The sequence below is a fragment of the Gracilinanus agilis genome, chromosome 4 (assembly GCF_016433145.1).
Source record: "Gracilinanus agilis isolate LMUSP501 chromosome 4, AgileGrace, whole genome shotgun sequence".
NCBI classification, from domain to species: Eukaryota; Metazoa; Chordata; class Mammalia; order Didelphimorphia; family Didelphidae; genus Gracilinanus; species Gracilinanus agilis.
This window is the reverse complement of record NC_058133.1, coordinates 375,146,570-375,170,862: the sequence shown is the minus strand read 5'-3', so window position 1 is coordinate 375,170,862 and position 24,293 is coordinate 375,146,570. Positions and strand designations below refer to the sequence as shown.

General features: G+C 34.9%; 1 protein-coding gene across 2 annotated transcripts in view; it reads left to right on the top strand.

The window, feature by feature from the left end:
- The window catches only part of TBC1D32 (TBC1 domain family member 32), a 215,180-nt gene that overhangs the window by 8,417 nt on the left and 182,470 nt on the right, over window positions 1–24,293 (top strand). For both annotated transcript variants that reach the window (XM_044676877.1, XM_044676876.1), the window contains exons 3-5: window positions 3,934–4,111; window positions 11,383–11,451; window positions 18,802–18,927. In XM_044676877.1, the coding sequence (XP_044532812.1) occupies window positions 3,934–4,111; window positions 11,383–11,451; window positions 18,802–18,927 (373 nt within the window). The remainder of the gene's footprint in view (window positions 1–3,933; window positions 4,112–11,382; window positions 11,452–18,801; window positions 18,928–24,293) is intronic.

Sequence of the window (24,293 nt, the reverse complement as noted above, 5' to 3'; positions counted from 1 at the left end):
AATATAGACAAACAAGGACTTTAGCTATGAATCAGTGAGTACCCTTCAAATAGAAAGAATTGGTCATCCATTTTCAATTTAATCAGTGGTACTTTCATCAAAGATTAACATTTCATATTTAATTTCTTCAGGAAAATAATGAAACTGCTGACTTTCCATGTTCCATTTTGTCATTAATAGTAATTATTTTTTGGCATATAGATTTCCCTTTTTCCTTTAGAAAGACTGAGAAAGGAATCTCCTTTATAAGACAGTATCCCCAGTTTTACTTTGGATAGTCTTTGAAGTGCTTTGCTCCCATTTAAATGTTCCACCAAACCCTGATGAAGATTCTAGTCTACAATTCAACAAGTAATTTTGAGTGCCTAAGTTATGCCTAATGTGATCCCTAGAACTATAGGGAATGCAAAATCAATATATGACTTGGACCTTATTCTCAGTAACTTTTATTTTGTGTAGACAAGATTTGTGTACAAATGAAGAAAAATAACATACAGAACATAAATCTGTGCAAAAATTTATAGTATAATGATGACTGCTATTTTGGGATAGATTGGGAAGATGGGAGGTTTTTTTTATTTACAAAGGGATATTTACTTCAAAGATATAGTGAAGGAAAAATTTACAAATGGTTTCTCAGATATATCTCAGGTATGTAGTCTCTCTTTTACTTCAGTTACTGAGAGTGGGGAGTAGTTTCAGTTCCTACATGCATCTACAGCTTGACTTAAGATGGACTCTTTAATTTAGCTATTAATGACCCAGATCTCCTGAGGTTACTGCATATTTTTTGTAACATCTTTGCTGTGCTGATCACAAAACTCATGTTTGGAATATGACCCCCAGATTCTTGTGGTTTTTTAACTTTCAAAAATTCCATTTTCTACACCTGGAGCAGAAAATAACCAATGAAAAGGCCAATGACTAGGTCTTGTATATTGAAGCTACATGGTCTCAGTGGGGAGAAAGCCCAAGACCTCTCTCTTTATAGCATTATTTCTGAGTAGACTCTGAGCTAAAAAGTCACTGGAAATATCTAAAAAAGGTTGAGAGAGGTTATTCCAGGACCATACAACTAATAAGTGTCTGTGATGAGATTTGAATTCATCTTCTTGACTCCAAGACCAAAATATGTTTTATTATTTACATTTTTACACTTTTAATATATTTTAATAATAAAATAACAGGGTGAAAATAAAGACTTTAGAGTTATTCTCAGGATTGTTAGTAAATTATAGTTTAGGTGTAGATAAGCCATTCAAATTTTTTTTGTCCATATGTTAATGTATATGTACAATGATAATTACCTCAGCTTTGGCAGGTGACTTTTTTAATGAATGTAATTTTTTTCTTTGCAATCTGGACATGAAAACATTTAAAGAAAAACTATATTATTTTTCTTTCCACATTAATTTCTTCTAGTTTTGTAAAAATTTTCAAACATAACATAGTAATATCACTTGTAGTAAATACACTTCCTACTTATTACACATCATATTCTCAATTATGAAAGATCTTTACTATTCTTTTTCAGATGGTTCTTTGAATCTAGAATCCACTTATTTGCATATTTGATTTCTTGGGTTACTCTACATAATGATTAAGGAAGTTATATAAAATTGATTTTCATTTGATTTGAGTTTTATTTATTATGTACTTGATATTTTTTCCCTTATATTTTATCCCTTGGATTTAAAGAAATGTACCTGATGTTGGCCTTGTCCTGTTTTTTTTTCTGGATTAATAAAAAAGCTGTCTTAACTTTGCTATAGTTTATTTATATATCCTAATACAGGCAACTCTTATTATTGAAGATTATTCACCCCATCCCTCTGCCAATTTTCTTCTTTAGAGCTAGGAGAAGGAAAAAAAAGAGGAGGTATTGTCATATTGTTACATACTTATTAGAAACATGTTATAAATATTTTGTGTGGAAAAAGTTTTTAAGGTCTAAAAAGAATTCAGAATGCCCAAGAATTTCAGATATTGTTAGCTCTTTTTTTTGCCTTTTCCTTTCATTAAAACTTTATTTGATTCCCTTTTCCTCCTGGAGATCTCCCTGAACTGCGACTCCCAGTTTTTCTTTGGATCTTATTCAGATTCCTGATCTTAGATTTCTAAGCTTGAAAAAATTCCAGATTATAACTTGATACAATTTTTAATAATTGTCTGACATTTTGTAATTCATGTCATAAATTTTTTCTTTATATTCTTCCCCAAGAAAGCAGGTAATATGATATAGTTTGCACATGTGTTTTCCTATAATATGTATTTCCATGTTTGTCATATTCTGCTAATCTTAAATTTTGAAATACATAGTCACTTTTTACCTGAAAGACTGGCCAGTGATGGTGAACCTTTTAGAGACCAAATGCCTAGACTACAAATCTCTTGCCACGTGTGAGCTCCCCACCTTACCCCAGATGGGGGAGGGAGGGAGGAAGCACTCCCGCTGGTCAAAGGGGTGGATCATGTAAGAAATTTCCTCAGGCATGGTAGAGAGGAGGAGAGGAGTAGCTCCCTCCAGAATGATCCAGCACAAGTGCCATAGGTTAGCCAACATGGCCTTCAACACTTCAGCCAAACAAGAAGACAGAGTTTTCAGTTTCAACTTAGCCAGCTATTTTACCCACACTGAAGTAATTCCATCATTACATACAGGCCTTATTTAGGCTTTCCTGCATTTTAGATATAGTTAGTTTCCCTTTTTTTTGTGTGTGACAAACCTTGATTCTTTAGAATTTGAAGAGTTACTGATATATCACTTTACACATTAATTCATACTCACATTTCTATGAAATATATATGCAGTATATATAATTACAATTTTCAGTATATTTACTTAAAATAAGACTTTTTCTTCATCTTTAAAATTAAGGCATTGGACTAGGTCAATGATGGGCAAACTACAGCCCGCAGGCCAGATGCAGCCCCCTGAAATGTTCTATCCAGCTGTGTGACATCATTCCTAATCTGACAAATACAATGAGTAGGATACAATACAATGAAACTTCGAAAGAGTTGCCTTAGAAACAGACTGACAGATGAACATTTCCTTTCCTTTGGCCCCCTCTTTAAAAAGTTTGCCCTTCACTGGTCTAGGTGATCTCTTGAGATATCCTAGAGTTCTAAAATTTTATAACTATATTTCTTTAGGTTTCTTTGCTTCCTTTAATCCCATTAGTTTGAATGATTTGAAAGTCTGTATCAGCTAAGTGTAGAATAGAAACTAGGCATATATCTTAAATATATCTTAATTAACTTTAAACTTTTGGAAACTGAAAGGACTTCACAGACCATCCAATCCAACTTCCTTTCTACAGCATTCCTGGCAAATGGTTTTCCAGTCTCTACTTGACTCTTTGGATTGACACCTTTGTTTATATTCACATTAGATCAATTATTACCCTGTGGTTTTGAATGTCTTAGAGACATAAATAATAATCAGGGCAAAAGGCCTCAAGGGAAAGGTAAAAGAAAAGGAATTGACAGAGATAAATGAATAAAGGGAAAAAAGAGCAGAAAGAAAATTAAAACAGAGGAATGACAGCAAATACTAGTAACAATTTCATTTGACTTTTAGTAGCTAGAATAGATCACAATTGCCTTAGAATCTATCAAATTTGTTGTTTATGTCTGTGAAACCAGAGAAAGAAACAAGTTTGATTGTCCACCAATTCTTATTTCTTGCTAATTGTAAAATATGTCTATTACTATTAACAATATTGTTTACTTTTTAAGAAAAATTGAAGTAATTTGAGTTTTTTCCCTTATAACTCCTTCAAACAACTTTTTATTTTTGAAAGCATTTTATCAATTTTATATTTGGTGAAATAAGAATATCTTGAATATATTGTTTATATTTTTTTACTTGGTTTACTGCATGAATGGTTTTACTCTTTAAAAAAGGAGTAATGAAACATCTCTTCAAAGGTACAAAGAAATGATGCATTCCCTGAAGAATGTCATGATGGTTGTGGTAGAATCTTTAATTAACAAATTTGAAGAAGATCAAACCCGAAATAAGGAGATACAGAAGAAAACTGTGAAGGAAAAATGCAGTAATTTTTGCATAGATAATTGCTCTGACAGTGATTCTTCGTTTAATCAGGTGTGTTGTTTAATTTTGCATTTATTCCATAAAATGAATGTTGAACTTCATATAGACAGTAAAACTATGACTAATAGAAATTACATATATAATTAAACTTTGTAGATACCAAGAAATTAAAATTTTCTTAGCTACCCTGAAAAGCAACAAAACCTCCATTGTGGAATTTAGGTCAGAATTGAAACAAACTTTAATATCTAGCTAGATTGGAGGTATAAACTTAGAGAATGGAATTTAAGCTTTAACCTTTAAAAACCTGGATTCATAACTGAGATAATTAGGATGGCTTACAGTTTAGGGAGGGTGAATAGAAAGATCCTGCTTGAGACTGTAGAAATTTGTATCAAATGACCTTAATGTATGATGAAACCAGAATTCCTAGCTCTTTTCATGTTTTGTTTCTCCTATAGTCTTCCCCTTAGAGTCCACTTCAGTGAAGCAGATGTAAAAGTTATTTTTAGTAAATGAAAAATATTTTACAATTGGTTGAGATAATCTTGAGGCATAATCTATATACAGAGTAGATAAGTTGGTTATACACCCTCATGTTACTCATCTTGATTAGTTATTTTACTTAATTTCTTTTAGGCACACACCTTTTTTTAGCCCTTACAAATTGACTCAATATTATATGTCCTTCATTGGTATTTTTACCCTAACAATCCAAGGCCAGGCTTAATCTTTTCATATTGCTTCTTCTTTGGAACCTGCACCTTGGAATCAGGTAGCAATACATTTTCATTCTGCCAGTTTTCTCTACATGGTTGGACTTAAATATTATCTGTCTGTTGTTTTCTGCAGGAGGATGGTGGGGCACATAGGGCATATGAGCAAAGTCATTGTAGCCAGGACATTCTATGTCTGAGGACCAGACTTCATAAGCCTTTAAATTTGTTTATGCCCTTTGAGGTAACTTAGAGGCTTGTGGGGAAGGACCATAAAAAAATTGATTTTATTGATTGATGATTCTGCCCTTTTTTTCCTTTGTGAATTTAACTGTAGTTATTCAACATCTCACAGTTGTAGTTCTCTTTGTAAGGTTGATTGGTTACATAGGACTGAAGAAAATGACTTGTATGCTGCCTTGCATGTCATGTGACTCACAGGTTTCAATGTAGATAGTAATTATTCATTTTTTATTGAATCTGTTCTTACTGAGATGATGTTAATTTTGTGATTAGACAGGTTTATAACTAAACTTATCTTTGTTTCCTACAAAAATGGTATTAAGAAAAACCTTAGTAATGAGTGTCTTTATATCTTCAAATTATTATGTTTTAAGTAGTTTATAAAATTTTAAAGCAAGTCATAAAATTTTCACATGGTAATTTCTTTAATGAAAGCTTTCTTGTTCAATTGAATTATGGTAGTAAAAGATATTTGCAATTGAAGAATAAATGGTTGGATTCCTAAAATTAACAGTCATAGAAATGTTCTTCATCTCATTTGAAATAAAGTAGTTTATTACATTTCTCGAGAAAAAGATTATATACTTTACTATTTATGAATAACTTTTACATAGTATCATTGCCAAACAGAATATATTTGATTCTTGTTTAGCACAGCAAGACACATTAATGAGACTGGTTGTGGTTCCATATGTCTGTATCCCTGGTACTGGGTAGGCTTAGACTACTGAACTCTCTTGAGTTAGCAGTGTTGAGCTAAGGTAGGGTTAAAGCCAAATGAGTTTCTACACTGTCTGGCACCAACCCTCTGGAGCAAGAGACAACCAGGCTGCCAAAGAGTGGTGAAATGATCCAAATCAGAAATAGAGCAAGTAAAAATTCCCATGCTGATTGACAGTAGAGTTAGGCCCTTGAGTGACTTCTGCACTGAGAGTCTGGGTAAGCTGGAGAGAATCAGTCTCCAAAAAATAAAATAAGCTTCAGTTCAAAGAACCAGTTTACATCTAAGCATTACTAATTATGGATGCAATGAGTAATTCCTATCTTTGTAGATACTGTATAATATGAGGTACTCATCAAAGCAAATTTAATTTTAAGCATTTATAGTCTATGACATTGTATTTTAACAAGTGAACAAATATTGATAAGTACATTAACTAATGAAACATTTTCCCTTGTCATTAGCATCTTTTCAAGATATATATTTGAATGTTAACTTGTTATGAACTCTGTATTAAAGAGAGAAAAGTGATAATTATATTATTGGGCCTTTATTTATAGAACTTCTATCTCCAGACTCTTGTTCTCATTTTTTACCATTGTGTGGCATTAGCCCTGTATTTTTTGAGGGTTATACCAGCAGAACTTAAGTCCTGGAAAATTCCATCCTGCTGGAAAAACTTTGAATATGATCCTGGCAAAAGATAGACTATATCTGCTTTCTGAAGATTAGCTAGGTAAGGGTGTAGAGGTTAATCACCAGTAGATTTGCCACTTGGTGATGGATTCTTTTGCAATGGGAAGAAAAATACAAAATTATCTTCAGCCCCACGTGAACCCCTTTCAGTTCTGTATTAATAGTAGCCAAATACTGGCAACAGGAGCAAAGGGTACAAAGAATCAACTTTGAGACAATTCAGTGCTGTGGAATGAGCACTGAATTTGGGAATACAGGACAAAGTTACTTAAGTTCTCTGAACCTGAGCTGCTTCTTTTTTGTTAAATAAGACTGACTTCAGAGGTCCTTTCCAATTTTAGGTCTATGACATTCTGCTGAAAGCTATCCAGCAGGGGGCAGCTGGGTAGCTCAGTGGATTGAGAGCCAGGCCTAGAGACGGGAGGTCCTAGGTTCAAATCTAGTCTCAGACACTTCTCAGCTGTGTGATCCTGGGCAAGTCACTTGACCCCCATTGCCTACCCTTACCACTCTTCTGCCTTGGAGCCAATACGTAGTAGTATATAGTATCCAAGACGGAAGGTAAGGGTTTAAAAAAAAAGAGAGAGGGAGAAAGCTATCCATCAGCTCCAAGAGTCTGGAAAAAGAATAAAGCCGAAGTTGGAATTGCCAGTCCAGTATGTTAGCTCATGACTGCTCCAACAAAGCCTTTGAGCTTTCTTTGTTTTATATCATTTCCAAGAACAATTTCTTACAAAGCACAATTGAAATTACAGCTGTATAGAAATGCCCAAGGTTACAGAATTATATCATGATTGGCATATAGCTTACAAAAAATTTCTCTCATGAAGATTATGCCGGATGAGACAAGGTCCAAGGTTCAGAATGAATCTCACCTTATCTAAGAGTTATTTTAGTAAAAAGCTTCCATACTTCTAAAGGTATGTTAAAGAATAAGCCTTTTAAGATTGTGGGGTGCATTTTGTCATGGGAAAATACCTAAGTGAGAGTGGAATTTCCCTGAGCCTGCTATTCTGTGTCCTTGGGACATCTGGAGCAGCAAGAAAGATATACCCACAGGTGCAGTTGTTCTTTGCTGAGTGAAAAAAAGGCTGTTAACTCATTAAGTGCTGGTTTACTATAGGGTATTTAGAGGCTTTCTACAAAATGAAATTAATATGCTTTCAATAATAAAAGGAGTTGATTATAAAAGGAGTCACCAAGAGGGATCAGATTTTATCTCAGATAAGCCTGACTTTTCAGGCCAACTGAGTCAATATAGGGCCCTGCCAGCTGTATTGACTTTGATGGGATCCAGATAGAAGACTCCATTAAAGACCCTCTGAGTGGCTCCTGACAACATTTTTTAACTTAAATGAAAAATAATCTAAATTTTAGATTCTTGTTGAATGAGCAACATGTGAGCATACCACTAGAGAAATTGAATTGCTTCATTGTTGACATTCTAAATCAGGGATTCTTAACTGTTTTGTGACATGGACCTCTAGCAATTTGGTGAAGCCTCAGAAAAGCAGAAAGGGTATGTTATCAAAATTAATAAGAAAAAGAAACTCCTCTCTGTATATTCTATGCCTTGGTGATCTTAAAAGCTCTTCTGGGTTCATTTATCATTTCTGTACATATGACTTCCAGATTTATATAACCCAAACTAATCTATCTTCTGACCGGTAGTTTTTTTCTTTTTCTTTATTTGCCAATTACATGAATTAATAAATTTCCACACAAGTTTTCCAAAGTTATAAGATTGATCTTATTATCTCCCTCCATTTCCTTCCCCCTCCCAGTGGTGGTGGACAATTTGATCTGGATTATACATGTATTACCATGCAAAACATTTTCATATTCTTCATTTTTGTGAGTACTCTTATAAAACCAAAACCCTCCAACAAAATCTCAGATAAACAATTGAAAAGTTATATACTTTCATCTGAATTCTGACTTCAACATTTCTTTCTCTGGAGGTGGATAGCATTCTTTGTCATAAGTCCTTCTGAATTGGCCTGGATCATTATATTGCTGTTAATAGCTAAGCCTATCATAGACGATTGTTCCACAGTATTTGGGTTACTATGTATAATGTTCTCCTGGTTCTGCTTATTTCACTCTGCATCAGTTTACATAGGTCTTTCCAGTTCTTTGTGAAATCATCCTGTTCATCATCTTCATATATCACACTTTGTTCAGCCATTCCCCCATTGATGGACATCCCCTTTAATTTCCAGTTCTTTGTCATCACAAAAAAGGCAGCTATAAATATTTGTTTTACAAGTAGGTCCTTCCCCCAATGTTTATGGGAAATATATTGACCCTAGATATTAATAGGAATTGGTAATAACAAATTGTTGATAATAGTTGGGGTCAGGTTCTTGAATTGAGTTGAGTTGACAGTTGGAATGATGGCTGAGTCTAGCAGTAGGAAGAATCTTGCTCAGACTAAATATATAAAGCTATTTTACGTATAAAATATTTAAGGAAAGGGAGAGGAAAAGACAGGAAAGTATTTCTTATTTATATATATAAAACCCTAATCTAATAAACTATCTGTAACAACCCCCAAATTCTGGTTGGCAAAAGCCTTCTTCTTAATTGCCAAAAGACAGTACTCCTTATTCTACACTGTCTTAACTAAATTCCGAATCTTTCTATCCTATACTAAAATAAGATTTATAACAGTAATATGTAAACTGGATTTCTTCCTCAGCTCAGAGTTGGAATTCTCCCAGACATGTAATATTTAGAAATTAGATATTATATAGATATAAATTTTAAGGTGTGGTCACCGGGAATCAATAATTCAGATTGATTCCATAATTAAAATAGACCCAAGTCAGGATGGGTTTTATGGTAGTTTATTTACAATTAGGAAAGTAGAAGTCAGGGAAATAGAGAGAGGGAGAGGCTAGTCCTGGCCTGTAGAGGCCCAGATGGAGAGAGGGTTAAAAGGCTAATTAAACTAGGCTACAAGCCACAAGGCCTTAGCAACCAGAGAGGCAAGAAACCTACTTAAGGTAGAGAGTCTGGAAATGCCAAGGAAGGCCAAGGAAGTCAGCCTAACTTACTTACCCACATGACAATTCAGAGGGGAAGCTGCCTGAGGTCTCAGCAGAGATCCTTCAGCACCAAGTTCAAAGCGGGAACTGCCTCAACCGGAAGTTACCAACATATTTGAAGAGATAGTGTCTTTCTTCACTTCCTGGGGGTCCACCTCTAATTCAAGTGGACAAATGGCAGCCTCTACACTGATTTGGACTGCCCAAAGGGCAGTCCCTTGTTCTTGATTTGTTACTTATTGTCATGTGTGGGTAACTCATCTCCCCTCCCCACTAAGGGAGGTGGGGATGACATTATCTCTGGTGGCTAGAGTTTTAACTATGAATGGGCTTGAGCTAATTCCATTTAAACAGACATCTTCACTTAGTAGTAGCACTATAGTGTTGCCTATTGGCGAAACAGAGGAACTGCAACCACTCTTCTCTTGACTGTGCTAGGATGTTTTCAAGAAAAAAACAACAGATTTTCTTCAACTCACAGAGCAGGCTCCTTGAACTACATTCCTTAGTCAGAAAAGTCTAAAGAGTGAATTCTTGGTCCAACTGCCTTTCCCAAGGCTCCTTGGGATCATTTCCTTCCCATCATCCCTCTTTGATATTCTGCTTTGTCTTAAAGAAATCCAGCTCATTCAAACTGATCTTTCCATTTATCAATTACCTAATCTACCAATAATCTTTTATTGCTTACTTAATTAACAAATACTTATAATACCACTCCCCGGTTTTTTTTTTTTTAATCTCTTCAAGATACAGATCTAGTCGTGGTATTACTCGATCAAAGGGAATGCATTGGTTTTATAGTCCTGGACATAATTCAAATTATCCTCCAGAATGGTTGGATTATGTTTTTTTATTACCAACTAAACTACTTGCTAGACATCTCTATTCAAGTAAGCACCCAAAATTTGAGGCATCCAAAATGGAGTCCAACCCTCAATCTATCCCTCCTCTAAACTTCCCTGTTTTTCTGGAGAGTACCACCATCCTTCCACTTAGGTGAACAGCATAATCTTTGACCCACCCTTTCCCCACCTCTATCCTCTGTCCTCTTAGACCCAGATCTTGTGAGTTAAAAATTTGGAAATAGGAAGAACCTCATAGTCCATCTAGTTTAATCCTCTCATTTTACAAATGAGAAAATGGACCCAGAGATGTTAAGTGACCAGCTTGGGCTCATATAGTTAGTGCCAATGGCATGATTTGAGCCTAGGTAAGCCTGCTTTTAAGTGCTTATGGTTTACTGTAAACCTATGTTTTGATGACCATCTTTTCTCTAAGGAACATTCGTTATCAAAGTGTTGGAGAGAGAATGGAAATGAAAAGTAGATAGTATTTATCAAAAAGTAATCCTAGGGGGCAGCTGGGTAGCTCAGTGGATTGAGAGCCAGGCCTAGAGACAGGAGGTCCTAGGTTCAAATCCGGCCTCAGACACTTCCCAGCTGTGTGACCCTGGGCAAGTCACTTGACCCCCATTGCCTACCCTTACCAATCTTCCACCTATAAGTCAATACACAGAAGTTAAGGGTTTAAAATTAAAAAAAAAAAAAAATAATAATCCTAGTAATACCTAGAACCTCATGTTTGGATTGCATTCATTTTTTTAAGTAGCATTTTTTTATGGTATATCTGTATCATGGATTTGTTGGGACAAAAGAATATGGATATGATATGTTAACTTAATGACTTTATGAATACTGTAATTAAATAATAAAATGATATTCATATGCATGATGAAACAATGTTCAGTGAAATTTTCAGTTGTTTGGCTTTGGAAATAAAGATAGCTCATTGATTTTTTTTTTTCATCTTTTGAGTAAGAATTCTAGTGTTTAAAGTATTTTTTATGAGGATACTAAATAAATGAAAAAATTTTCATATATTCAATATATTTTTCAGAGTTATAAATTCAGTCAAGGAAAATTGCAATTAATTCTAGAACAACTGGACCCTGGGCAGCCCAAAGAGGTATGTTTAAAGGAAAAATATATTTATGAAACTTTTTATATGTTTATATGTTTATATGTTAATAACAAGCTATAGACACAGAGATATAGGAAGATGGTAATTAATCATCATAGATATCATTAGGTTGACCAGCATTAATTTTTCTTATTAAATGTGTCTGCATTGAAATGAAGATGAGTAGATTTAATTAATCAAATTAAAATAATAGGATTCAGAAAAGTTGGCTTACATTATATATATGTGTCAGTGTATATGAATATATATATATATATATATACATATGTATATGCATCTTTTATGTCACCTTAATGAGTATATTCATTATCCTTTCCTACCTGGAAAACCATCCCTTGTAAAGAAAAAATAAGAGAGAAAAAAGTAGTTTAAGAGAAGTAATCAATACACAATCCAAATCTGATAGTGTTGCAGTATTTCACATCTGTAGTTCCCTTCCTAGGAGAATTTACCTTCACTTCCAGTTTCTGATTTACTTACTAAGACCTTAGCTACGTGCAGCTCTTGAAACTATTTCTTTCCTATGCGGTTGGGATGATTCTTGAATAAAGGACACTGTGACTCTTTTTCCCAGACCCACAAATTAGCCAGGATACATTTCTTTTTAAATTTTTTTTTCAAATTTTGAGTTCTAAATTCTTTCCTTCCCTCCCACCATCTCTCTCACTCACTGGGTGATTTTTTTTTTGTTTACGGATATTGAGTCCAATGCCGGAGGTCCAGAGGGCCGGAGACGAATGAAGCAGAAGCTTCAGTCACAAAGTCTCTTTTGAGAGAGCAGTACCTTTAGATAAGTCCAGGAAGATTTTTAGTCTTTACACTCACCAAGTGCAATTCCAAGGGAGAGATTAACAGCAGTCTCACTTAGTCCAAAGTCTCAGCCAGCAGTTGGAACTCCTCCAGGTCCCATTCACCCACCACATGAAGAAGCGAGCAGCCAAGAGCCAAAAGGGGGCAAGCATTGAAAATTCTTTCAATTTATCCAGGCCATTTCTTTCATCACTTCCTGTGCCTTCCTTCCCGTTTACGAGTCCAATCACAACAGATGCTTTTTTTAGGACTACCTCAGGGACAGTCAGTCAATTCTAATCATCACCCATTCTTGCACATGTGTCACAGACCTTCCCACTTGAGAGTTAAGTGGAGTTGTTTACCCTTTTAGTAATTAGGTTTGAGAATGGGCAAGGTATCTTAATCTCATTATCACAGTGGGGGTTAAATGATTTTCCCAGAGTCACATAGCTAGAACATATTTGAGATCAGATTTAAACTGAGGACCATCTATCTCAAGGAACTACCTCTGAACTATCCACTGAATCATGTAAGAATAATGAGAGCCAGGTAACCAATGTTATGATAGAAGGGATAGAGAGAGAGAGTCTGTGAGGGTGAGACTTTCTTCTAGCTCTCCCCTCTTGCCAAATATGCACTCCCGAGATTTCGAGGAGGTGTTGCCTCAAAACTGGATGACCTGGATGGTCGTGTCACCCCACAGGAGTTAGGGGCGAGGCTTCCCTTTAAGAGGAGGTGTGGGGGACCCCAATCTGATTCGGAATGGGGGGGTTCACACAAGCCTCCCCCGAGGTCAGCCAACTTCAAAGCGGGTGGAATTCCTCTAGTTTATTATTCTTTTGTGCACAGTAGTATTCCGTCACCAGCATATACCACAATTTGTTCAGCCATTCCCCAGTTGAAGGGCATACCCTCATTTTCCAGTTTTTTGCCACCACAAAGAGCAAGGCTATAAATATTTGTACAAGTCTTTTTCCCTATGATCTCTTTGGGGGTACAAACCCAGCAGTGGTGTGGCTAGATCATTTCTTTTTTCTTTTTGGGAAAAATTTTCCATGGTTACATGATTCTTGTTCTTACTTTCCCCTTCACCCTCCCTTCAAACACCCCCCCTCCCAAAGCCAATGCGCATTTACACTGGTTTTAACATGTGTCATCAATCAACCTATTTCCATATTATTGATAGTTGCATTGGCGTGGTCCTTTCAAGTCTACATCCCCAATCATGTCCTCATCCACCCATGTGTTCGAGCAGTTGTTTTTCTTCTTTGTTTCCATTCCTGTAGTTCTTGCTCAGAATGTGGATAGCATTCTATTCCATAAATCCCTCAGAATTGGCCTGGGTCATTGCCTTGCTGCTAGTACAGAAGACCATTACATTCTATTTTACCACAGTGTATCAGTCTCTGTGTACAATGTTCTTCTGCATCAATTTCACTCTGCATCAATTCCTGGAGGTCATTCCAGTTCACATGGAGTTCCTCCAGTTTATTGTTCCTTTGAGCACAATAGTATTCCATCACCAGCATATACCACAATTTGTTCAGCCATTCCCCAATTGAAGAGCATACTCTCGTTTTCCTATTTTTGCCACCACAAAAAGTGTGGCTATAAATATTTTTGTACATATCTTTTTATCTATGATCTCTTTGGGGTACAAACCCAGCAATGCTGAGGCTGGATTAAAGGGCAGCCAATCTTTTAACTCTCTTTGGGCATAGTTCCAAATTGTCATCCAAAATGGTTTGATGAATTCACAACTGCACCAGCAATGCATTAATGCTCCAATTTTACCATATCCCATCCAACATTCATTACACTCCCTTGCTGTCATTTTAGCCAATCTGCTAGGTATGAGGTGATACCTCAGAGTTGTTTTGATTTGCATCTCTATAATTATTAGAGATTTAGAATACTTTCTCATGTGCTTATTGATAGTTTTGATTTCTTTATCTGAAAATTACCTATTCATATCCCTAGCCCATTTATTGATTGGTGAATGGTTTGATTTTTTGTACAACTGATTTAGCTTCTTGTATATTTGAGTAATTAGACCTCTGTCAGAGTTTTTTGTTTTAAATATTTTTTTCCCAGTTTGTTGTTTCCCTTCTGATTTTGGTTGCATTGGTTTTGTTTGTACAAACACTTTTTAATTTAATATAATCAAAATTATTTATTTTACATTTTGTAATTTTTTTCTAACTCTTGCTTGGTTTTAAAATCTTTCCTTTCCCAAAAAGTCTGACAAGTATACTATTTTGTGTTCGCCTAATTTTCTTGTAGTTTCCTTCCTTATATTCAAGTCATTCAACCACTCTGAATTTATCTTGGTATAGGGTGTGAGATGTTGATCTAAATCTAATCTCTCCCATATTGTTTTCTAATTTTCCCAAGTTTTTGTCAAATAGTGGACTTTTGTCCCAAAATTTGGGCTCCTTGGGTTTATCATAGACTGTCTTGCTGATGTTACTCACCCCACGTCTATTCCACTGGTCCTCCCTCCTGTCTCTTAGCCAGTACTGTATTGTTTTGAAGACCGCTGCTTTATAGTATAGCTTAATATCTGGTACTGCTAGGCCACCTTCCTTCACGTTTTTTTTTCATTATTTCTCTTGATATTATTGATCTTTTGTTCTTCCAAATCAACTTTGTTATGGTTTTTTCTAATTCAGTAAAAAAAGTTTCTTGGTAGTTTGATGGGTATGGGACTAAATAAGTAAATTAATTTGGGTAGAATGGTCATTTTTATCATGTTAGCTCGTCATACCCATGAGCAGTCAATGTCTTTTCAATTTTTTAGATCTAGTTTTATTGTTCATATAATTCTTGTTTTTGTTTTGGTTGATAGATTCCTAAGTATTTTATATTGTCTAGGTTGATTTTTCTTTCTCTTTCTACCATTTTGTGCTGTGATGTGTTGGAAATATATAGAAATGCTGATGATTTATGTGCATTTATTTTGTATCCTGCCACTTTGCTAACCTTGTTGATTATTTCCACTACCTTTTTTAAGTAGACCATCATATCTGCAATGAATGAAAGCTTGGTATCCTCAATGTCTATTTTAATATCTTCAATTTTTTTTCTTTTCTAATTGCTATTGCTAGTATTTCTAGTACAATGTTAAATAATAGAGGTGATAATGGGCATCCTTGTTTCATTCCTGATCTTATTTGAGAAGGCTTCTACTTTATCCCCATTGCATGTGATGCTTGTTGATGGTTTTAGATATATACTGTTTGTTATTTTTAGGAAAGGTCCTTCTATTCCTATAATTTCTAGTGTTTTCAATAGGAACGTGTGTTGTATTTTGTCAAAGGCTTTTTCAGCATCTATTGAGATAATCATGTGTATTTTGTTTGTTAGCTTGTTGATATGGTCAATTATGTGGATGGTCTTTCTAATATTGAATCATCCTTGCATTCCTGGTATAAATCCCACTTGATCATGATGGATAACCCTCTTGATTACTTGTTGGAGTGTTTTTGCTAGTATTCTATTTAAGATTATTGCATCTATGTTCATTAGGGAAATTGGTCTGTAGTTTTCTTTCTCTGTTTTTGGTTGTCCTGGCTTTGGAGTCAGTACCATTTTAGTGTCAAAAAAGGTATTTTACAGAACTCCTTTTTTCCTCATTATGTCAAATAATTTGTATAGCATTTGGATTAGTTGTTTTTTCAATGTTTGATAGAATTCACTTGTGAATCCATCAGGCCCTGGCAATTTTTTCTTCGCGAGTTCTTTGATGGGTTGTTCAATTTCTTTTTCTGATATTGGATTATTTAAGTATTCTATTTCTTCTGCTGTTAATCTAAGCAATTTATATTTTGTAAATATTTATCCATATCACCTAGATTGCTATATTTGTTGCCATATAATTGGGCAAAATATTTTTTAATAATTGCCTTAATTTCCTCTTCAGTAGAGGTGAGGTCTCCCTTTTCATCTTTGATACTATTAATTTGGTTTTCGTCTTAACTTTTTTTTTGTTAGATTTACCAGTACTTTGTCTATTTTACCTGTTTAATCAAGATACCAGCTTCTAATCTTATTTATTAATTCAATAGTTCTTTTACTTTCGATTTTATTAATTTCTCCTTTGATTTTTAGTATTTCTAATTTAGTTTTTATCTGGGGATTTTTAATTTGTTCAGTTTCTAGTTTTTTAAGTTGCATGCCCAGTTTATTGACCTCTGCCCTCTAATTTGTTAATATATGTACTCAAGGATATAAATTTCCCACTTAGTACTGCTTTGGCTGCATCCCATAGGTTTTGGTAAGAAGTCTCATCATTGTTATTGTCTTCAATTAAATTATTAACTCTGTCTATGATTTGTTCTTTCAGTAACTTATTTTGGAGAATCGTATTATTTAATTTCCGATTAGTTTTTGGTTTGCCTCTCCATGTATCTTTGCTAATAACTATTTTTATTGCATTGTGATCTAATAAGGTTGCATTTGTTATATCTGCTTTTTTGCATTTGTTTGCCATGTTTCTATGCCCTAGTACATGGTCAATCTTTGTGAATGTTCCATGTGCTGCTGAAAAGAAGTTGTATTCCTTTTTGTCCCTATTTATTTTTCTCCATATATCTATTAACTCTTAACTTTTCTAAGATTTCATTTACTTCTCTTATCTCTTTCTTATTTATGTTTTGGTTTGATTTATCTAGATCTGATAGGGGGAAGTTCAGCACTCCTACTAGTATAGTTTTATTATATCCAGGCTTTTTTCTTTTGTCATGATTTTCTGATAGTCCAATAATTCTTAAATCACCTCTTCTGGATCTATTTTCCATGTCCATAGTTTTATCATTGAGGTGTTTCATATTTTCCTGAATTTTTTCATTTTTTTGATTTTGTTTTATAAACTCTTTCTGACTTGTGAGTCATTTGCATTCTAATTTTTAAAGACTGAATTTCATCCCTGACTTTTTGGTCATCAGGTCTGATTTTTTTTTGTAGGCCCTCTTTCACTTTCTTTGCCTCGTTTTCAAGCTGGTCATTTCTGGATTTCAAGACACTAGTTTCTTAGTGTAGTCCATGTTCCTCTGTTTTCAGATGACTTATTTTGGTTTTTAAGTTTTTTTCCCAATTGTCTTCAGACTCTCTTAATTATTTTTTGAATTGTATTTTGAGTTCTTCCAAAGCTTGAGTCTAATTCGCTGGAGTTTCTACATTTTTCTTGTTAGTTTCTTGGTCCTCCTCTATTCTATTTGCACTTTGTTCATTACCTGGATAGAAGCTGTAGACTGTAATTTCTTTTTTCTGTTATTTACTCATATGTTTTTCTTCTTTCCCTCCTGTCATTAGCTATAATCTTGCTCCTCTTATTATTTGCTGAATCTTTGGGATTGGGCTATTCTGTTCTGAAGGGGCTTCTTCTCTGCCCTGTTGATTGACTAGATTAGGCTAATGGAGTATTTATGAGCTCTAAGGTCAGATCTTTCCTAGTAGGCAGCAGAATCTAAAGGTGAAAATGAAGGCATGGAGCCTGAAGGGAGTTGTGCTTCCTGCTCTGTTATCAAAGTATTCTGTGGAGGTTTCAGCCTTAATCCTGGGATATGAGTCATCTGGATTCTTACTGGGTCTCTCAGTATAGTCTGTAGGGGAGAGGTTTTGGAGATTGAACTTCCCTGCCCTCTGAAGGCTTCTTATCTGCCCTATTGATAGACTAGATTAAGCCATGGAGGAACTGATCTGCTGAGCTGGATTTGCCTTGAGGCCAAAACCTCAAGAAGAGGAGGACCAGGATGGAGAGTAATGGCTTTAAGTAGTCTGTCCTCCCATCAGTGGCTCTCTTCTAGCTACCTCCCTGTTGGCTGTAGTTAAGAGCCCTGAGCCTGGCACAGCTGTGGCAACAAGGCATTCCCTCCAGGCTGGAGCCCTCTCCTGGAGGTTCCAGTGACCTTCAGAGATGCCACACAGTAGGTGGGGGAGGGGTTCTAGGACCTTCCTCCTTCCTTTTCCTTAAACCCAAGAATTCAGCCTTCTCTGCATACTGTTTAAGTTGAATCTAGCAGGAGGGTCCCCCAGCTCTGTCCTGTTGTTAGATTTAGTTTTCTGTCTCCTTGAAGCACCTTGTTTTTGATTAGTATGGAAAGATTTTCACAGAGGACTCTACTTTTGCTGCTTCTAAGTGGCCATCTTGACCCCTGCCCCCTTCTCTCTACCCTTTTTTTCCCCCTATAGAAATGTTAGTTTTATGAGAGAGAAAAACTTATTATCCCCCATTTTCAAGATGGGGAATAGGAACACAGGAAAGTTATATGACTTATCACACAAGTCAAGAGGAGTAGGATAAGAATACAAGATAAATATCTAGTTCTCGTTGCCACCTAGGTTCTTATCTGCCGTTTCTTTTTTTTTTCTCTTTACCCTTTCTTGAAGAAAAAATATTATTTTTCTTTTTCTTTACTATAATTTTATTAACTCAATGACTTGAGAACTTATTAATGGTTGCTTATTTTACTGGTTCTGTGCTAATGTTTATGTTAATATAATGTATATATTTCTTTCCTTTTTTTTTTCCTGATGTCACAGGTGAGGCTTGAAGCAATGCAAACATTGTGTTCTGCTCCTCCGTCTGATGTATTAAACTGTGAAAATTGGACTACTCTTTGTGAAAAACTTTCAGTATCTCTCGCAGATCCAGATCCAGCATTTAATGTAAGGAATCATTGATTTATAAAAATGGTAAAGATATGTCTTATTATTATATAAAATAATTTATATTTTTTATTTCCTGTAGTTATAGAATTTATTTCTGTATATGAGTAGTTCAAAAACTGATGCATAGTTTTTTTCATTTAGAATCAGCAACTTAGTTTAAATTAAGAAATATCCTTGTTTCTTTACTAATTTAAAATTAGGATTTGTTATTCAAAGGGTTAAATGCTGAACAATACTATTTTTTTGTATTACTGTAAGTCCTATTAAAGTATATTATAATAATTTTCATTAAAATGCTAGTTGACATTTACATGCATTTTAATGTGTGGCAAAAAACTTGTAGGTATGTCACTTGATCTTCATAGCAATTTTAGGAGGTAGTGCTATTATTACTGCCATTTTACAATTAAGAACACTTAGGCAGATGAAATTAAAAAGCTAGCTTGGGGTTGCATATTTAGAAAGTGTCTGAGACTGGATTTGAACTTAGCTCTTTCTACTCCAGGTTCAGTTTTCTGCCTGCTAGCTCCACCACCTTACTACCTCATATCTCTAATAGACCACAATTTAATCAGACTTTTAAAGTTAACTTTTTAAAAACCATCTGATGGTATAGCCAGATTTTTTTGTTATTCTCTTGCTTTTATGAAAATTATTTGCATTTAATAGATTTGCATAGATATAGTTGCTAAATGGGTTTGAGGGAATGATACATTAGGATTCATTTTTTCTAGTTAGCACTTTTAATATATTTGTTTTTGTATATAGGTGATTTCCTAGTCTATACAAAAGTTAAGAGACTTGAATTAGTGTCCTACTTCTCCTTTTTAATACTATTTCATTTTGCTCAAGTTACTTAATTTCTCTGAAACTCAGTTTTTCTGTAAAGTATTCATAATTTACTACTTGTCTCATTGGGCTGTTTGTGAAGAAAACTTGTTGAAAATTATAGATTTGCTATATAAATGTGAGGCATTGATATTACTTGACACATAAGATTGCTAGTAGTAGAAAAATTTAAACAAAGTATTAGTAATCCTCTGAAGATGATTAAAATGGAAAATTTCTGTAATTACATTAGAGAAAGCATATTTAAATTGTACATAAATTTTAATGAATATTTTATTTAAAGAAGAGCACAACTATGGGATGAAATGAAATAGAAAAGCATTTATTTAGCTCTTAGCTGGTTTCTGTTTCTCCTGTTTCTTCTCATTTCAGTCTATCCTCCACTCTATTTTACATTTAAAGGTCTTTATAACTTGACCTCTTCTTACCATTCTAATCTTTTCACACTTTGCTTCCTTCCACATACTTTACAAACCAGCTTTACTTGCCAGTGTACATTTTCTTGTACATTACAATCCATCTCCATGCCTTTGTACTGGCTTTCTCACCTGCCTGAGATTCTTTACTCCTTCATCTGCTCCTGTGAAAATAGATAATGGAGGCACCAGGGATGTTACAATAAATCTAAATGGTTGTGGGTACACACACTGGATTGAAGGAGAGACTGGACCAGGATAGGGAGACCAGAGTTCACTGGATTAACACAGGAATGGCAGTTGGTCTTAACTATCACCCAGCTTTCCCTAGGTCAGAGTCTAGAAACCAGCAGGCAAGGTAAAAGGTTTTAACAGGTTTAATTATGTTTAACTAAAAGGTGGGAAAGGGATTTCTATACTTAAAATCTAAATGGCAAACCCACAGGGCAAGGGGAGGACTTCTCTACTCTAATCTTAGTGATCTAAGCAGACAGGGCCAAAGGAGCAGTAATGGAATCTCTGGAAGGCTACACCAAACCTGGTTCCTGCCAGGCTTGACCAGCACAGCTAAGGGCTGAGGGTGGCTTTGGGGTTCTCACTGTAATCCACAGATGATCTCAGGATGTCAAAAGCCAAGGTATCCAAGTAGAGATAGTGTGCTTGAGATGCTGTCCACCAGATCCCAAATTTCTCTTCTTGGTGTTGCTCTGTAGGTCTTGTCCTCTTTGTTAGAAACCACCACCACTCAGGATCCCAGGGAAATAGGGATGCAGGGTGTCCTTTGCTCTGAGAACTCCCAGGGCTAACAACAGTTTGATGCCAACCCCTAATGGAGTCTCTCTCAGGGCACAAGCAACTCTTTCCTGCTCCTTTATTCCATCTTGGAATGCTCCAGCTCCAATCCTTCCTGCTAGGTCAACCTTAATACTTAATTACTAACTAATCTTCCTCACAACACTCCTTATAGTTTCTTTGACTTCCTTTAGGATTCAACTTAAGACCCATTGTCTAAAGGAAACCTTTCCTGGTACCTGCCTCTCCAGATACTAATGCCTCTTCTTTATATTTTATTTATACCTAATTCTGTATCCTACTGTGAGGCAAGTGGATATTGCATTGGACCTGGAGTAGGGAATATTTGAAATCAAATCTAGGCTGTGTGATCTTGGGCAAATTACCTATTCTCTGTAGCCTCGGATTCCTCAGCTGTAAAATGGGGACTTCACATGTTTGTTAGGATCAAATGAACTAATATTTGTAAAGTTCTTAGTACAGTGCTTGGCACATAGCAGGTACTTAAAAAATGTTTCTATCCTTTTCCATTAAAATGTGCCTGCCCCAAGGGGAGGGGATTTTTTTTTTCCCCATGAGTCAGTCACAAATTATTTATTGAGCTCCTGCTATATTCCAGACATTCTACTAAATGATAGGGATATATACAATGGGGCAAAAGACAATCTTTGCCCTCAAGGAGCTCACAATCTAATGGGTGTGACAAATGAACAAATATGTGTTGAGAGGTTATATGCAGGATAAATAGGAAATAATAGAGAGGACTCTAGAATTAAGAGGAGACGTGAAAGGCTTTTTGTAGAAGACAAGATTTTAGTTGGAGATTTGAAAGAAACCAGAGAATTCATTTGGGTCTGATGAGGAGGGAGAGCATTCCAGGCACGAGGGTCAACTAAAGAAAATGCCCAAAGTAGAGAGATGGAATATCTTGTTTGTGGAAAAATGAGCCTGATTAATGTCACTTGATAGGAAAGTATGTAGCATGGAACAAAGCATAACAGATTGAAGAGGTAAGTCCTAAGCCATTGGATTTGAGAATTAATAGATTATTAATAATTCTGAAAAAGCTGTGTTAGGAGCCCAATTGTAGAAAATTAAGGAGTGAAAGGAGAAGTGCAGTAGCCTATTGCAAATGGCCTTCTCTAAGAGTTTAGCCACAGAGGGTAGAAGAGACATAGGATAATAGTATAGCTCAGATGGAAGGACCAAGAGAGAGTTTGTAGGTAGAAAGGAAGAAGTTAGAAGAGCATGAAGAGAAGTGATTGGATGTTATGACAGAGGTGGGATGAGATAGGATTGCTTGTGTAAGTGAAGAGTATTACCTTGCTAAGGCATAAGGCCACCTCTGTAATAGGGTAAAGGAGGGAATAATGGCAGAAAGCAGCTGAATGACAGTAAATAAATAAAAGAGGGAGCTCAGGATGAATAACTTTACATTTTTGGTAAAATATGGTACAGGGTTCTCAGTGAGAGGTTGGAGGTTCCATGGGAGTGGGTACCATAAGAGGAGGTGCAGCTATGGGATGTTTGAGGTAGAATGAAAAAGTTTGGAATTTCCATTGTGGTGAGTGGGATAGTGAGTTTATAGGTGTTTTTGTTTCTTTGCTTTTGTCTATGGCTTAACTTGGTGCCTGGAATTAAGTAAAGAACTTAAAAATTATTGATTACCAAGTACTGTGCTATATTAAATCTTATGATAGGTAGACAGTTTCTAGCAAGTTAAAATTTAAAAATGATTTGGATATTTTATTGCTTTTCACTAAAGTCTTTCAAATAGTTACTTGGTTTATTTTCTATAAATTATAGTTTTTTTTTAAAGGATTTTAAAAAAAAATTATTTTAAACCCTTAACTTCTGTATATTGACTTATAGGTGGAAGATTGGTAAGGGTAGGCAATGGGGGTCAAGTGACTTTCCCAGGGTCACACAGCTAAATTATAGTGTTTTTATTTTTATTTTTTTCTTTTTATATAGTGTGTTAAGGTGCACTCTTAAATTCTATAGAGTATTTTGTGCAAAATTTGGCAGGATAGAATAGAGTATTAGTTAGAAAGGATCTTCTTGATTTTGTGTCATTTTATGGTGAAGTCACTCAATCATTGAGGTCAATTGACTTGTCCAGAGTAATATAGTTAGCTAGTGGAAGTAAAACCCATTGTCCCAAGTTATTGCCTACTATCTAAATATTGTGATCTGTATTGTATCAATAATATTCATTTCCATATAAAGTTATTGTGTAATTCAACAAAGACAAATGTGTTTTGTAGATTTTATGATAGACGATGATACTTTTAAAAGTTATTTTCTAATTTTTTAAAAAATAAAATGGAAAAACTGTTTAATTGGCCATTACTTCAATGCACTTTGATATTTCAAACACCAGAGGGTGTTGCAGCCTTCTATAAACTAAGCAATTTTAGTTCATAGTAATCAGACACAAGGAAAATGTCTTTTTGGGTCATGTTTTTAATATTTCTGGTGTACTTTAATTAGAAGGTTAAAGAGAGTATTGTGTTAAACTTTTATTTCTCCTTGGCTCAATAAAGAGGGAATTCAGTGAATACTTCAACTTTAAGAGATTGGCAGCTTAGGAAGCAATTAAGGGTATTTAAATATTTTATGTAAAATACTTTGATAATGTTAGTTATGAGTTAGTGGTGCCTGTATAAAGTGCTGTACTTATTAATTTTACTTATTAATGTTTTATAGTGGGTCCTTTTATAGCAGTGGACAGTACCATAACTTATTTAAAATGATCAGTTGAATTTTGAAATAGGAGAAAAGGTTATAGAAACAGTCATTTTGGATTAGGATATTCAGCAAGAAATTATTTTCATTCCTAACTAATATGTGCACTAAAAATTTCTTCTAACTGATTCTGTGGTTCTAGTGACATTTTTTAAAAAGACTATGACTTGAAGCAGTATAAAAAAGATATACTGCCATTAGTTGAAGTGTTATGAATTCCTACCAATTTGCTGTACTTTTGGCTTGCTGAAGGTGAAGTATCTTAGATTTGGCACAAATCTCTCAGGATTGCTAGAGGAAGTTTTCAATCACTTGCTAGTGGGACTTACTTCATGTAAGGCTCTGGAAAATTCTTGATTACTGTTCAGCTCATTGCTAGAGATGTTCAAGTTATTACAGTTTGAAACTAATTAAAGGGAATATCTTGAGTTTCTTCTATTTTATATAATTTATTGTTGTAATGTAACATAAATGTATAACATTAATTGTATACATATATAATGAAATATTTATTAACATTGCCATTGAGAAAGTTGAGAGAGTGGAAAAAGAACTGGC